General features: G+C 46.0%; 1 protein-coding gene across 3 annotated transcripts in view; it reads left to right on the forward strand.

Moving 5' to 3' along the window:
• RFX4 (regulatory factor X4) overlaps window positions 1–17,032 on the forward strand; it is a 175,384-nt gene that overhangs the window by 126,977 nt on the left and 31,375 nt on the right. For 2 of the 3 annotated variants that reach the window (XM_068273115.1, XM_068273117.1), the window contains exons 12-15: window positions 4,291–4,385; window positions 4,925–5,042; window positions 8,522–8,641; window positions 10,664–10,819. In XM_068273115.1, the coding sequence (XP_068129216.1) occupies window positions 4,291–4,385; window positions 4,925–5,042; window positions 8,522–8,641; window positions 10,664–10,819 (489 nt within the window). The remainder of the gene's footprint in view (window positions 1–4,290; window positions 4,386–4,924; window positions 5,043–8,521; window positions 8,642–10,663; window positions 10,820–17,032) is intronic. The other variant, XM_068273116.1, reaches the window with a different exon arrangement.

A 17,032-nucleotide genomic window follows, 5' to 3' on the forward strand; every position in this document is an offset into this window, starting at 1 on the left:
TGATCTCTGCTGCCCCCAGTATGTACAGCATAATCAGTTACACTGTGTCTGTACTGATAGTAAACTATCTACAGCAAATGCTGATCTCTGTTACCTCCAGAATGTACAGTATAAGCTGTTGCTCTGTGCCTGTACTGATAGTAAACTAGCTGCAGCGTGTGCTGATCTCTGCTACCTCCAGTATGTACAGTATAAGCTGGTACTCTGTGCCTGTACTGATAGTAAACTAGCTGCAGCGTGTGCTGATCTCTGCTACCTCCAGTATGTACAGTATAAGCTGGTACTCTGTGCCTATACTGATAGTAAACTAGCTGCAGCGTGTGCTGATCTCTGCTACCTCCAGTATGTACAGTATAAGCTGGTACTCTGTGCCTATACTGATAGTAAACTAGCTGCAGCGTGTGCTTATCTCTGTTACCTCCAGTATGTACAGCATAATCAGTTACACTGTGTCTGTACTGATAGTAAATTAGCTGCAGTGAGTGCTTGTCTCTGCTGCCTCCAGTATGTACAGTACAATCAATTACAATGTGTCTGTACTGATAGTAAACTAGCTGCAGTGTGTGCTGATCTCTGCTGCCCCCAGTATGTACAGTATAAGCTGTTAAGGTGGCCATACACTGGCCCGATTTGCGGCAGTTTCGACAGCAGATTCGATCACTGGGATCGAATCTGCTGCCAATCGTTCGCGCAACACGCACCCGCCGATTCGATTTCCTCCCGAAATCGGATCGGTCCGTCGATCGCGCCGTGCGGGAAATTACCCTCGATCGCCCGCGGGTAGGGAGCGCGTCGCTAGCGGCGGCCGATCCGATCAGGTATACATTACCTGAGGCTGGCTCCCGGGCATCCCGTCCGTCACTGCTCCCGTCATGGCGCCTCCGGCATCCTCGTATAACTTCCGCTGTCATGCCAGTGACAGCGGAAGTACAACTAGAGGGCGCTCTATTTGAACTTCCGCTGTCACTGGTGTGATAGCGTAAGTTCTATGCGGATGCCGGAGCCGGAGGTGCCACATGACGGGGACATCACGCCCGGGAGCCAGCCTCAGGTAATGTATACCGGCGGGGGGAGCGGCGGCAGCACCACCACAACAGATTGTGATCGGTTTCAGGCTGAAATCGATTCACAATCTGTTTGCAGGAAAGGCAGCCATACGATCCCTCTCTGATCAGATTCGATCAGATAGGGATCTGTCAGCTGGTCGATCTGATGGCACATCGACCAGTGTATGGCTGCCTTTACTCTGTGCCTGTACTGATAGTAATCTAGCTGCAGTGTGTGCTAATCTCTGCTGCCCCCAGTATGTACAGTATAAGCTGTTACTCTGTGCCTTTACTGATAGTAAACTAGCTGCAGTGTGTGCTCATCTCTGCTGCCACCAGTATGTACAGTATAAGCTGTTACTCTGTGCCTGTACTGATAGTAATCTAGCTGCAGTGTGTGCTGATCTCTGCTGCCCCCAGTATGTACAGTATAAGCTGTTACTCTGTGCCTTTACTGATAGTAAACTAGCTGCAGTGTGTGCTGATCTCTGCTGCCACCAGTATGTACAGTATAAGCTTTTACTCTATATCTATACTGATAGTAAACTAGCTGCAGCGAGTGCTGATCTCTGCTACCTCCAATATGTACAGTATAAGCTGTTGCTCTGTGCCTGTACTGATGGTAAGCTAGCTGCAGCGTGTGCTGATCTCTGTTAACTCCAGTATGTACAGTATAAGCTGTTACTCTGGGCCTGTACTGATAGTAAACTAGCTGCAGTGTGTGCTGATCTCTGCTGCCACCAGTATGTACAGTATAAGCTGTTGCTCTGTGCCTGTACTGATAGTAAACTAGCTGCAGCGTGTGCTGATCTCTGCTACCTCCAGTATGTACAGTATAAGCTGGTACTCTGTGCCTGTACTGATAGTAAACTAGCTGCAGCGTGTGCTTATCTCTGTTACCTCCAGTATGTACAGCATAATCAGTTTCACTGTGTCTGTACTGATAGTAAACTATCTACAGCATATGCTGATCTCTGTTACCTCCAGAATGTACAGTATAAGCTGTTACTCTGTGCCTGTACTGATAGTAAACTAGCTGCAGCGTGTGCTGATCTCTGCTGCCCCCAGTATGTACAGCATAATCAGTTACACTGTGTCTGTACTGATAGTAAACTATCTACAGCAAATGCTGATCTCTGTTACCTCCAGAATGTACAGTATAAGCTGTTACTCTGTGCCTGTACTGATAGTAAACTAGCTGCAGCATGTGCTGATCTCTGTTACCTCCAGTATGTACAGCATAATCAGTTACACTGTGTCTGTACTGATAGTAAACTATCTACAGCATATGCTGATCTCTGTTACCTCCAGAATGTACAGTATAAGCTGTTACTCTGTGCCTGTACTGATAGTAAACTAGCTGCAGCATGTGCTGATCTCTGCTACCTCCAGTATGTACAGCATAATCAGTTACACTGTGTCTGTACTGATAGTAAACTATCTACAGCATATGCTGATCTCTGTTACCTCCAGAATGTACAGTATAAGCTGTTACTCTGTGCCTGTACTGATAGTAAACTAGCTGCAGCATGTGCTGATCTCTGCTACCTCCAGTATGTACAGCATAATCAGTTACACTGTGTCTGTACTGATAGTAAATTAGCTGCAGTGAGTGCTTGTCTCTGCTGCCTCCAGTATGTACAGTATAAGCTGTTACTCTGTGCCTGTACTGATAGTAAACCAGCTGCAGCGTGTGCTGATCTCTGCTACCTCCAGTATGTACAGTACAATCAATTACAATGTGTCTGTACTGATAGTAAACTAGCTGCAGCGTGTGCTGATCTCTGCTACCTCCAGTATGTACAGTACAATCAATTACAATGTGCCTGTACTGATAGTAAACTAGCTGCAGCGTGTGCTGATCTCTGCTACTTCCAGTATGTACAGTATAATGTGTTACTTTGGGATTCTTAAAATTTCCTTTATTCTCGTCAAAAAGCATTTCCGGGACAGAAGCTATACAAATATGCAGCCTGCTCTCTTGTGTGTCCATTATTCTGCCAGTTGGACTGCACCACTGCTTTCCAGGGAATGCTTTTGAAGGAAATCCTGAGAATCCCCGATGAGGAGATGGACTAGTCCAAATCCTCTCAGTACAAGGTTCAGTGCTGTCAGATTCTCACTTCCTGCAAGTGACAGCTACATAGGAGAAAAATCATTTAGAGCATTTTACTCTGTACATATACGTGTACATATGTATTTTCAATATTACCGTTTTCATCATAGTAGCCACTTTAAAGTGGACCTGAACTCTTGCACAGAACAGAAGGGAAACCGAGAGAAATGCACCCTGTATGTATTTAGAGTTTAGCCTGTCTCATCTGTGACTAATCACAACTGTAATTTGATCTGTCAGTTGTGTCAGCTGGCTGCCTCGGCAGAGCAGCTAATTTGTAAAAACAGAATGTTAGCCCCATGTCTGCTTCCATGAAAGCAGGAAGTAGACACACTGCATGCTTATTGCAGGATTTGTATCAGCTGTAACAAAGAAATGTCTTTCTTTAAAAGTTATTATGCTGCTGCTTATTTTTTAGAGCAGAGGGGAAGTTCTGAGTTCAGGTCCGCTCGAATAAAGCAAGATTCCGTAGAAACGGCGGGGTCAAAAAAAGAATGACTTTTTTTATCCTTGAGGCTAGGTGTACACTTAGCGGAAACGCAAGCATTGCGGAAAACGCCTCGTTTTTGCAGCTAATGCAAGTCTATGGGCCGCATGAAGAATCGCATATTAAAACGCATATGCGCTTTGTATGCGTGCATTTTTAAAAATGCTGATTTTGTTGCATAATATTCAAAAACGCATCAAAAATGCACGTAATGAAACTCAATGGGAATGCATTGGTATGCGTTTTCTATGTTTTTTTTTAATTGTGATGTATTTCCACTTCCTGTTGTCTTCCTAGTGATTTGCATAAAACAAAATATTAAAACGCATACAAAACGCATATGCGTTTTATATATGCGAACCACAGACGCCTTAAAACGCACGCAAAACGTTTGTGAAACGCATCTGCGGTAAGAAAAACACTAACGCAAACGCAGCAAAAACGCATACAAAAAAATGTGCACATGACATAAAACGCAGCCTTTCATGTCATGTTATGTGAGCTCCCAGCCTCAAAGTCCGTTCTATAAGTGAGGAAAAGAGGGTGTTTGAAAACCAGCTGCAATCATTGTTATGATTTGGAGGAATACATTTATTTAATGCAACGTAAAATTCTTCCTTAATGAATTCTCGTTTCTGCAGTGTACCAGGAGTTCGATCACTTATTGGAGGAACAATCTCCGATTGAAGCTTACATCGATTGGCTAGATTCCATGGTGGACAGATGTGTGGTGAGAGTACGTTTCCAGATATACTGATGATAAAAATAATGTTCTATTTTGTAACTAGTTCTATCAGGCTTAGGTATAGTTATAAACAAATTCATTTTAACCCCTTCTGCACCGCTGGTACATGTATCTACGCCCCTATAGACGTCCAGGGGCGTAGCAATAGCAGATGCAGAGGTTGTGACCGCATTGGGGCCCTTGAGCCAGAGGGGCCCCCGATGGACCTTCCCTCAACTGCAGTATTAGCTCTCTATTGGTCCTGTGCTCATAATAATCACTTCTGTAGATACTTTGAATAGTAGTGATCATTAACAAGCTACAACACTGTAGTTGCCCTTGGAAGGTTTTCAGTATAGAGTCCTTTGGGGGCCCCAATGTAAAACTTGCATCGGGGCCCATAGCTCCTTAGCTACGCCACTGTAGACGTCACTTATCAACCAGAGGAGTAGATTCACGTATATCTTTGTTTTGACAAGCAGTGTGCGCATGATAAGACAATAGTGTTTCCTGCTACTGGCCAAAAAGTAACCTCCTCTTTTTACCTGTAGGTAGCATCCAAAAAGCCTGGCTCATTGAAGAGGGTGGCCCAGCAGTTCCTGCTAATCTGGTCTTGCTTTGGCACGAGAGTCATTCGGGATATGACGTTGCACAGCGCGCCAAGTTTCGGTAAGCTTCCTGTGTGTGGCAGAGTTGCTCTTACGCTGGGTAATAAAGAAGGTTAGGGAAACACTACTAATTCTGTAATGTGTGCAGCTTGGCATTACACCAATCAAATTTACTTCCTGATTTTGATTGGTACATTTTAAAGCTGCATACTTTAAAGCATGGTGGCGTAGTGGTTAGCACTCTCGCCTTGCAGTGTTGGGTGCCCGGTTCAAATCCCAGCCAGGGCACTATCAGTACGGAGTTTGTATGCAGGGCCGGTTCTCTTATGAAACAAGAATAAACATTTGCATCAGGCGCAGAAATTACAGGGGCAGCATGTTTGTACTGTGTTTACACTAACAGCATGCAGTCAGAGTAGGAGGAGAAGGGAGTGGAGGGGAAGAGGTCATCATTGGGGAAAAGCAGCTTGTTGTGCTGTGGGAGGAGTCTGACAGTGAGTGAGGAGAGGGAAGGCAGGAGAGCAGCATTGGGGAAAAGCAGCTTGTTGTGCTATGTGAGGAGTCTGACAGTGACTCAGGAGGGGGGAGGCAGGAGAGCATCATTGGGGAAAGCAGCTTGTTGTGCTGTGTGAGGAGTGACAGTGAGTGAGGAGGGGGGAGGCAGGAGAGCATCATTGGGGAAAAGCAGCTTGTTGTGCTGTGTGAGGAGTCTGAGAGTGAGTGAGGAGGGGGAGGGGGGAGGCAGGAGAGCATCATTGGTGAAAAGCAGCTTGTTGTGCTGTGTGAGGAGTGTGACAGTGAGTGAGGAGGGGGGAGGCAGGAGAGCATCATTGGGGAAAAGCAGCTTGTTGTGCTGTGTGAGGAGTCTGACAGTGAGTGAGGAGGGGGAGGCAGGACAGCAGCATTGGGGAAAAACAGCTTGTTGTGCTGTGTGAGGAGTCTGACAGTGAGTGAGGAGGGGGGAGGCAGGAGAACAGCAGTGACTTGCAAAGCAGACCGTAGGAGGTGGCACTGCTGTCCTGAGTTAGGAGGAATGGAGGACGGCCGACTTGCTGAGGGATGAGCAGTTTGTTTGTCACAGACTTGCAGCCAGCCAGGGTGTTATTGTGATGAGCTGCAGCATGTCACATCTCAAGTTGCTGCATATGCTCCCTTGCTGACTGAGAACATTAAATGAAGTAGAGTAAATTGTCGGGTGCTGTGAGATCATTGGAAATTGGAAGATGGGGGGAGGGGTTGCATCCCCATAGGTTTGCCTCTGGCAGCAAAAAGTACAGACCCGGCCCTTTTTGTATGTTCTCCCTGTGCCTGTGTGGGTTTCCTCTAGGCACTCCAGTTTCCTCCCACATCCTAAAAACATACAGATAAGTTAAAGAGACACTAAAGCGAAAAAACAATTATGATAAAATGAATTGGTTGAGTAGTACAGATAATTACTAGAAGATTAGTAGCAAAGAAAATAGTCTCATATTTTTTATTTTCAGTGATATAGTGTTTTTTTATAACATTGCATCATTCTCTAATATTTGCAGTTTACACACTACTCAGCATTCTAAATGATTTTACAGAGCAGGCCAGTGAACTTTTGAACCCCTTCTCTGCAGAGAAAAAGAAGATACAGTGACTGACAGTTGAGATAACAAGCTTCAGAACACAGAGCTCTCTGCGACTTTGAAAGTCGTGGAACTCAATGGCTCTTTTGCATAGATAACAACTGGAGTTTCTTAGCTCTTCCTATACTGGAAACAGTATTAGACTTGTGTCTGCTCCTAATGTTTTATTTCTTAGGCCCCGTTCACACTCCGTTTTGCCATGCAAACGGATCGGATCCTGACCTGATCAGAACCGTACGGTTCCGATCCGGATCCGGTCCATTTGTATCAGGCATGCATCAGGCTGCCATCCGGATCCGTGGGCAAAAAATAGCGAAATTTAAATAAAAAAATGTTGGGGTCAGCAGAAGGTGCACCTGGTGCACGTGTAGAATCAGGTTCCTCCGCTGTCGGCCTCACCTCCACCTCCGACATTCTGCCAAACAGCTCCAGCACGTTAGTCACTGCTGCTCCACTCCAGACATGCTTGGCCCATGTGTCCCCATCCGAAATGGCCACTTGGATACGCATAGGAAGTGGGGTAGAACGTCAGGTTTTTGTAGGCAGTGTGTTCTGTGCCTTCCGTTCCCCATTGGTTTCTATTTCCGGATGGTGCTGTCAGGCTCAGGTCCGGCTCCGGTCCGGGTGCGTGGGCCAGAGATCCGGACCCAAAAAATAGCGCATGCTGGAAAAGTGTCCGGAGTCCGGATCCGGTCCGGCTCTGTACTGTATGGAACGGACACGTGTGAACATCCGCATAGACTTTGCATTGCTATGCGGAACGTACGTTCCGTTTGTACAGTATACGATCCGGATCCGGCCCGGCGAATCCGGACAGGGAACGCTAATGTGAACCGGGCCTTAGCTGTACTACACATACAAATCATTAGATCATAATTTTTTTTTTCGCTTTAGTGTCTCTTTAATTGGCTTCCCCTAAACTGGCCCTAGACTGCGATACATACATAGACATATGACTATGTTAGGATTAGATTGTGAGTCCCTCTGAAGGACAGTCAGTGACATGACTATGTACTCTATACAGTGCTGCGGAAGATGTCAGCGCTATATAAATACTAAATAATAAAAATCATAAAAATTTAATTTGCACTCAAATCAGACTGACATGCAACCAAATACATCCTAAATGGTGACAGCTCACAATTTTTTCCATCAGCTTGTTAAAGAGGCCCTGTAGCGAAATATAGCAGAATGCAGTAAATTATTCAGGATACCCACTTTTATGGAATTATCCTGATTTCAGCATTAGAAACACTTCCTATGGCTATATATTGCTATGAAGCCCCGCCCTCCCTATGATGCTTAGCCTAGGCTGTTTAGTTATGCAGCCTGATTCCCCGGTGCACTCTGGGAGACCAGGTGTTATTTCTGCGCACTTCGAACACACAACAAACAAGCATTCCGCAGAGATGCAGCTGACAGGACTAAAGATTATGCCACATGTGATAAATTTCAGAATGTAAATCAGGGCTGATATTGTGGTGAAACCCCTCCCACAGTGTGATGTCATGACCGTGGTCCTGACAGTTTGCAGTCTGTGAACCTCGTTGTATTGTGGGAAATAACAGCCGTTTCCAACTGCCAAGCAAGCAGAATCTCCCTCTGTGCATAGAACTCTCAGTAACGAACATTCCGTACAGATCACCTGGCAGAACTAAAGAGGTCACCACCAGGGATTCATTTCAGAATGTAAATCAGGGAGAGGAAAGATTTTACAATGGGCAGGCACTGACTAAATAATCTGTAAATGAATATGGTAAAAAATAAGCTATTTTATTCATTGCTATATATATATAACTAACAGGATGATTTTTATCATCTCACTGACCACTCCCGGTATTGGATATACTTGGTCTGATGACTAACTCATTTTCAGGCAAAAAGTTGATTTATTCTGAACGTATTGTCTCTTTCGTGCCTTCATCAGGTTCCTTCCACCTCATCCACCTCATGTTCGATGACTACGTCCTGTATCTATTGGAGTCTTTACACTGTCAAGAGAGAGCGAATGAGCTTATGAGGGCCATGAAGGGAGAAGCTCACCATGGTGAGTATGGCCCAAGCACTCCTACCAGCAAACAGACCCATGTCCTGTGTTACGCTCTCAAAGCTGATGCAGCAACAAGAACTTCCTGCAGCTTAGGAAGTGACATCACAGATCACGTGACAATTTCAGGGATACATCGTAATCTATTCATATGATCGAGTCCACTAGTAGTCACTGAACAACTTACCTGCATGTTGGGGTGGGTGGTCTCCTGAGTTTTCTCCTAAAATTAGATAATTTTTCAGCACTTTGCAATTGATAAAGTACCAAAAAGTAGGTGAAAAAGTACAATCAACATTTTTTGAGTGTTTTCTGGTGGAGTAAAGTGTAACTGTCGGGCATAAAATCAAAAATCAATTCTTTATTTTGTATCTGCTAAACAAGTAATAAGGATGCTAACCAAGCAATCTAAACGTTAAACATCACTCTTACTTTTCTTATCCATAAAACAATATTTCCCAGTTTCCCTGACTTGTATTTGGTACATCAAGGAAGTTGCAGGGCATGCTGGGTTGTCTTTTTTTTTGCTGCTTTACTTTCCCCGTAGCCTGAATGGCTGAAGCCTCTTTCCCTCCTGTTTTCCCCTCCCACACCTCTGTTCCTCTCTGATTGGCCAATACTTCTCATGCTGAGACAATGCACTTTCTATAGTGGAGGGCGGGCAACGCATACACAATCAGGCAGAGGAGAGTAAGGAAATTACATCAGGAATGGCTTCAAAATAGACACAGTTAAAGAGACTCTGAAGTGATATTAAATTTCCTTTTTTAACTTGTATTTATGTTTATCACTATAACCCAAGCTAAACCGCCGCTATCCCTCGGCAAAATGAGGGGTTAATACCCCCCAAATCCCCTCTGATGTGTCCGGGGAGCGCTTCCTGAATGAGGCAGAGCTAATGGCTGTAGCTCTGCCTCTCAGTGCGTCAATCCCGGCTGATCGCCTCCTCTCCCCGCCCCTCTCAATCTGCCTTCACAGAGAGAGGCGGGGGAGAGGCGGAGATCCGCGCGGCGATTGACGCGCATGGAGGCGGAGCTTCAACCGTAAGCTCTGCCTCCATGAGCAGCAAAATCCACGACCAAGAAAATCGAGGATTTTGCAGGGGGGATTTGGGGGGTATTAAGCCCTCGTTTTGCCGCGGGATAGCGCCGATTTAGCAGGGGTTATAGTAATAAACATAAATACAAGTTGAAAAACGGAACTTAGCCTGGCTTCAGTGTCTCTTTAAGAAGGAGAATACTAAGAAGGATTTTCTCTTTTTTTACTATAGAAAAATCACTGAAATCAAAACGTAGATAGTACAATACACATGATATGTAACTGGAGCAAGTATTTATCTACTTATATATGTGTGTTGTTTTTCTGAGATAGTATGGCTGACAGCTCCTCTTTAAAAGGCATTTTATTGACAAATTGTGAAACGAGAAGAAACGAGGAGAAAAGGTTAATTGCCTATAGGCCTTGTTGTTTTATTCAAAATAAGGTATATAGTGTCTTTGATCAATTATATTTCACTTACATGACTAGAGGGAGAGGAGGGAGCAGATTCGGATCATCCACAAGGCAAACCTAGGCAGTTGCCTAGGGCCTGGAGAGAGTAAAGGGGCCTGGATGCTAGCCGGCGCAGGGAAAGGCAAATGGCGGCTCTCCCTGCTGCTGCTAAACACTATGTGAAGTTAAATACCAACCCCCCCCCCCCCCCCCCCTGAGTTGTTGCAACACAGAGGAAAATGTAATTCAGGGTCTGGCATCCACTGGGGCACCAAAGTATCGCTACGCTGGGTGTGCATCATTGTATTGCTACTATGACAGCGCCCAGCTTCAGCGCTCAGCGCCGCGCTTAAATAACCCGCTTCGATCAGTGGATGGCTAAAAAGCGCTATCTTTCCTAGGACCCCATTTCATCCTTATCCTTTTCTGGGAGTGAGGATTGTGCAATAAAGGATAAACAGGGACTTGAAATAAGTATAATAACAATCAAGCTATTTGTAATTATATCCTTTTTTTTTTTTTTCTCCCCAGACGATACAGAAGAAATCATATTGTCAGAACCCGCAATCTCCACACCCTCCCCCATCCCTTTCTCTCCGTCCGCCTCTTCAACGTTAGCGGAAATCTCGTCTGCAACTTCCCCCGGAAGCCACTCCCCAGAGGGCGGGGCCGCGGTGGTGACCACAGGTGGGACAACGTGGCTTTTATTTATTTTTATTTTTTTTATGCCTGTTTTTCTTATGTTTATAAAATGCAATTATTATTAATCTTATAATTATCTTATTGCTTTATAATTATAAAAATATAGGTGAAACAGGACTTTACATTTTCCAGTTGTTGATATTTTTCTAGGGCTGACATTGAAATATACAGTATGACAAACATTACCTACAGGTGAAACTCAAAAAATTAGACTATCGTGCAAAAGTCCATTTTTTCAGCAATTCAACTTAAAAGGTGAAACTAATATAGGAAATACTCATTACAAGCAAAGCAAGATATTTCAAACCTTTATTTGTTATAATGTTGATGATTTTGGCTTATAGCTTTATGAGAGCCTCCAAATCAAAATCTCAGACCCATTAGAATGTTGTGAAAATGTTTAGTATTCTGGGCTCTAATTATGGCTGGTACACAAGACTGACTCTTGTCTCTCAGAGACGAGAGACAAGAGACAAAAAAAAAAAAGGCAGCGACAGCTCGTCGCCAGGTCCCTCTGTGCAACAGCCGGATACACGGCGCACAGAGGGACAGAGATGCGGCGGAAGCTGTCGCCGAAGGTTCCTCCCCCCTGCCGGAAGCTCCATACATTGTGTATGGCAGTGCTTACCAAACTTTTTTGGGTGAGGGCACCCTCGATGGCTTTGAATTTTTTTCAAGGCACCCCTCGGCAAAAACAACTACCAAAATGCTGTTAAGACCGGTATCAGGCGACGACCCACTCCAAGTAGCTAGTGATGCGTATTAGGCACTGCGATTCCTCTCATGTTCAACTTCAACCATGGTTGCGGGGACTAAAGGTTAACTAGCAGGTAATGCAGCCACATTGTATATCAATGTGCGGTTGCATTACCTGATGGTATTGCATAAAGGATGGGGATGTATGCCCGAGGCACCCCTGAAAGGTGCCCGAGGTGCACCAGGGTGCCGCGGCACCCAGTTTAAGAACCCCTGGTGTATGGGGCTGGTGTCGCTAGTCCGCATACACACACGGTACGCGTGGCGGACTAGCGACAGTTGCGGCGGAGTTGCGGCGACAGCTGTTGCCGGCCAATCACCTGGCGACAGCTCAGAGTAGCGACGGTTCGGGGCGCGCGCCTTATACACACGGGCGACCTGTCGCCGCAACACGGGCATGCCATGTGGTTGCGGCAACAGTTGTAGCCCGTGTGTATGAGGCTTAAGTGTCAGACTCTAATCAGCTAATTCACCCAAAACACCTGCAAAGGGTTCCTATCTCATAGATTAGTGTCACCTTTTAAGTTGAATTACTGGAATTAATGGCCATTTGCACGATATACTAATTTTTCAGTTTCACCTGTATATGTGTGATAGCTAGTAATTTATAATGATTAGATCATTTTCTTGTAAGACAATGGTTGCGTCTTAGTATATTTGAGTGAAATGACTGTGTGCTGTTAGCACATAGCCCCCGAGGGGATGACATTGTGGTGGGTTTGTAAAGCCAACACTATATGGGACCCTAAAGTGTACAATGTCAACTCCCGTTAAGCAGTTTGAGGCTTCTTTTATTGTCTTGGAACTTTCCCTCGGGGCAGAGGACTTCGGATTTAAATTCCTCGGAGGTCTTCATTGTCCTCTGAAGTGTTTATAGAGCAGAGTGATGTATGTCCCCCCAGTCAATGCCTGGCCTGCTGGTTATGATGGGACATTGTTACCCCGCATTACAAATGCGCGCACATTCTATTTATCCCATCTATCTTGTGGGGTTCCAAAAGAGCTCACACTTTACTGCCTGCGACTTCCCACCATCTTCGCTCCCTGCGGACGTTTGTTTGGATGGTTACGGGTTCCCAGACTCGGGGTTTCCCTGCAGTAACATGTTTAACTGCTCTGTGCTTGTCCATCGTTATTGAAAAAGACGTGAGCGATAATGTGAAGATAAACACACAAAAATCCAGCTTTATTGTCTACATTTCCCACTCACTAAATTAACTGCAGTATAAGAAGAAAGTGAATGAATGTCTGTTGTGCAGAGAGGCTGGAACTTCTATGCACTTATTGTCTTCGTTTTATTAAGTACCTTTGGTAGGCAAGATTGATAAGACAGCCCCATTTCTAAACACAAATGCTTTTCTGCTGGTCCCCATATGCTGGTCACGTGATGCAGAGAGCCTCTCCTGCTGGTCACGTGATGCAGAGATCCTCCTTTGCTGCTCATGTGATGCAGAAATTCTATTCTGCTGGTCACGTGATGCAGAGAGCCTCTTCTGCTGGTCATGTGATGCAGAAAGCCTCTTCTGCTGGTCATGTGATGCAGAGATCCTCTTCTGCTGGTCACGTGATGCAGAGATCCTCTTCTGCTGGTCACGTAATGCAGAGATCATCCTTTGCTGGTCATGTGATGCAGAGATCCTCTTCTGCTGGTCATGTGATGCAGAAATTCTCTTCTGCTGGTCACGTGATGCAGAGATCCTCTTCTGCTGGTCATGTGATGCAGAGATCCTCCTCTGCTGGTCACGTGATGCAGAGATCCTCCTCTGCTGGTCATGTGATGCAGAGATCCTCTTCTGCTGGTCACGTGATGCAGAGATCCTCTTCTGCTGGTCACGTGATGCAGAGAGCCTCTTCTGCTGGTCATGTGATGCAGAAAGCCTCTTCTGCTGGTCATGTGATGCAGAGATCCTCTTCTGCTGGTCACGTAATGCAGAGATCATCCTTTGCTGGTCATGTGATGCAGAGATCCTCTTCTGCTGGTCATGTGATGCAGAAATTCTCTTCTGCTGGTCACGTGATGCAGAGATCCTCTTCTGCTGGTCACGTGATGCAGAGAGCCTCTTCTGCTGGTCATGTGATGCAGTGATCCTCCTCTGCTGGTCATGTGATGCAGAGATCCTCTTCTGCTGGTCACGTAATGCAGAGATCCTCTTCTGCTGGTCATGTGATGCAGAAAGCCTCTTCTGCTGGTCATGTGATGCAGAGATCCTCTTCTGCTGGTCACGTAATGCAGAGATCCTCTTCTGCTGGTCATGTGATGCAGAGAGCCTCTTCTGCTGGTCATGTGATGCAGAGAGCCTCTTCTGCTGGTCATGTGATGCAGAGATCCTCTTCTGTTGGTCATGTGATGCAGAGATCCTCTTCTGCTGGCCATGTGATGCAGAGATCCTCTTCTGCTGGTCATGTGATGCAGAGATCCTCTTCTGCTGGTCACGTAATGCAGAGATCCTCTTCTGCTGGTCACGTGATGCAGAGATCCTCTTCTGCTGGTCACGTGATGCAGAGATCCTCTTCTTCTGCTCATGTGATGCAGAGATCCTCTTCTGCTGATCATGTGATGCAGAGATCCTCTTCTGCTGGTCATGTGATGCAGAGATCCTCTTCTGCTGGTCACGTGATGCAGAGATCCTCTTCTTCTGCTCATGTGATGCAGAGAGCCTCTTCTGCTGGTCATGTGATGCAGAGATCCTCTTCTGCTGGTCATGTGATGCAGAGATCCTGTTCTGCTGGTCATGTGATGCAGAGATCCTCTTCTTCTGCTCATGTGATGCAGAGATCCTCTTCTGCTGATCATGTGATGCAGAGATCCTCTTCTGCTGGCCACGTGATGCAGAGAGCCTCTTCTGCTGGTCATGTGATGCAGAGATCCTCTTCTGTTGGTCATGTGATGCAGAGATCCTCTTCTGCTGGTCATGTGATGCAGAGATCCTGTTCTGCTGGTCATGTGATGCAGAGATCCTCTTCTGCTGGTCATGTGATGCAGAGATCCTCTTCTGTTGGTCATGTGATGCAGAGATCCTCTTCTGCTGGCCACGTGATGCAGAGATCCTCTTCTGTTGGTCATGTGATGCAGAGATCCTCTTCTGCTGGTCATGTGATGCAGAGATCCTCTTCTGTTGGTCATGTGATGCAGAGATCCTCTTCTGCTGGTCATGTGATGCAGAGATCCTGTTCTGCTGGTCATGTGATGCAGAGATCCTCTTCTGCTGGTCATGTGATGCAGAGATCCTCTTCTGCTGGTCATGTGATGCAGAGATCCTCTTCTGCTGGCCACGTGATGCAGAGATCCTCTTCTGCTGGTCATGTGATGCAGAGATCCTGTTCTGCTGGTCATGTGATGCAGAGATCCTCTTCTGCTGGTCATGTGATGCAGAGATCCTCTTCTGCTGGCCACGTGATGCAGAGATCCTCTTCTGCTGGTCATGTGATGCAGAGAGCCTCTTCTTCTGCTCATGTGATGCAGAGATCCTCTTCTTCTGCTCACGTGATGCAGAGATCCTCTTCTGCTGGTCATGTGATGCAGAGATCCTGTTCTGCTGGTCATGTGATGCAGAGATCCTCTTCTGCTGGCCACGTGATGCAGAGATCCTCTTCTGCTGGTCACGTGATGCAGAGAGCCTCTTCTGTTGGTCATGTGATGCAGAGATCCTCTTCTGCTGGTCATGTGATGCAGAGATCCTCTTCTGCTGGCCACGTGATGCAGAGATCCTCTTCTGCTGGTCACGTGATGCAGAGAGCCTCTTCTGTTGGCCATGTGATGCAGAGATCCTCTTCTGCTGGTCATGTGATGCAGAGATCCTCTTCTGCTGGTCACGTGATGCAGAGATCCTCCTCTGCTGGTCATGTGATGCAGAGATCCTCTTCTGCTGGTCATGTGATGCAGAGATCCACTTCTGCTCATGTGATGCAGAGATCCTCTTCTGCTCATGTGATGCAGAGATCCTCTTCTGCTGGTCATGTGATGCAGAGATCCTCTTCTGCTGATCATGTGATGCAGAGAGCCTCTTCTGTTGGCCATGTGATGCAGAGATCCTCTTCTGCTGGTCACGTGATGCAGAGAGCCTCTTCTGTTGGCCATGTGATGCAGAGATCCTCTTCTGCTGGTCATGTGATGCAGAGATCCTCTTCTGCTGGTCACGTGATGCAGAGATCCTCCTCTGCTGGTCATGTGATGCAGAGATCCTCTTCTGCTGGTCATGTGATGCAGAGATCCTCTTCTGCTGGTCATGTGATGCAGAGATCCTCTTCTGCTGGTCACGTGATGCAGAGAGCCTCTTCTGCTGGTCACGTGATCCATAGAGCCTCTTCTGCTGGTCACGTGATGCAGAGAGCCTTCTCTGCTGGTCATGTGATGCAGAGATCCTCTTCTGCTGGTCACGTGATGCAGAGAGCCTTCTCTGCTGGTCATGTGATGCAGAGAGCCTCTTTTGGTTCTGTTGGTGCATTGTAGCCTGAGTTTATAAGTCTTGGTGTGTGTGTGTGTGCGTGCGTGCGTGCGTGCGTGTGTGTGTGTGTGCGTGCGTGTGTGTGTGTATGCGTGTGTGGTGGGCGGAGGGGAGGGAGTAGGTGCTGTTTCTTTCTTCACTCTCTTACACATTTTCCCCTCACTTTTCACACGCAGGTACACGGTGTTTTAAGAAATTAGGTTAATTGGCATTGCAGTTCACAGCCAGCGCTCATATATTTGCTGTAGGGCCCGGTGATGATGAACAGGGAGATGAGGATAGGGAAATGAGCCGTACTTTCGCTTTGACGTTCAGACTTGCATGCAGGTCCTGCTGAGATTCCAGGAATTGTCAAGTAAATAAAAAGGTTTTTTTAGAGGTGCCTGGAGAATTATGTTTAGTTAAAATATATTCTATTTTATTGCATTGAATTGTACAGTATATTATAGTACTACAGTAATTATTTTATTGCTCAGTAGTTTCTACAACGCAATTAAATAAAAAAAGTTAAATACCCTATGGAAGATATACAAAACAATCATCACTCTGGCATAAGTGTGAGGCTATGTCCGTTCTTTGTACCTATCAGAACCTTTGGACAAGCACCTCTTAGTTGGTTCTATGTGCCTAGCTGTATTGGCAGTATCTGCATTCCCCCCACGTCAGGGTAGTTGTCGTGTGAGAAGGAGTTTTGTTTGCTGTTGGGATATATGGGAGGAGGAGGATGGAGAGAGACTGATTAATCCTCTGAGTGTGACAATAGGGGAAGTATCTGGATATAGTTTCTGGTAAGGCCTAAGCAGATACTTCCCCTATTGTCACACTCAGAGGATCACTGCGCTCTTAAAAGGCCTGTACCTAATACGAGATTTATCCAACAATTTTACTGATGACCACTGATTTTTTTGACCAATAACCTGTGATCTTGTGATATGAGTGCAGGCCCACGATTACGCGAACAACACTTAGTGACGTGCGGCCATAATGACCATCATAG

This window comes from Hyperolius riggenbachi, chromosome 3, assembly GCF_040937935.1.
Source record: "Hyperolius riggenbachi isolate aHypRig1 chromosome 3, aHypRig1.pri, whole genome shotgun sequence".
Classification (NCBI taxonomy): domain Eukaryota; kingdom Metazoa; phylum Chordata; class Amphibia; order Anura; family Hyperoliidae; genus Hyperolius; species Hyperolius riggenbachi.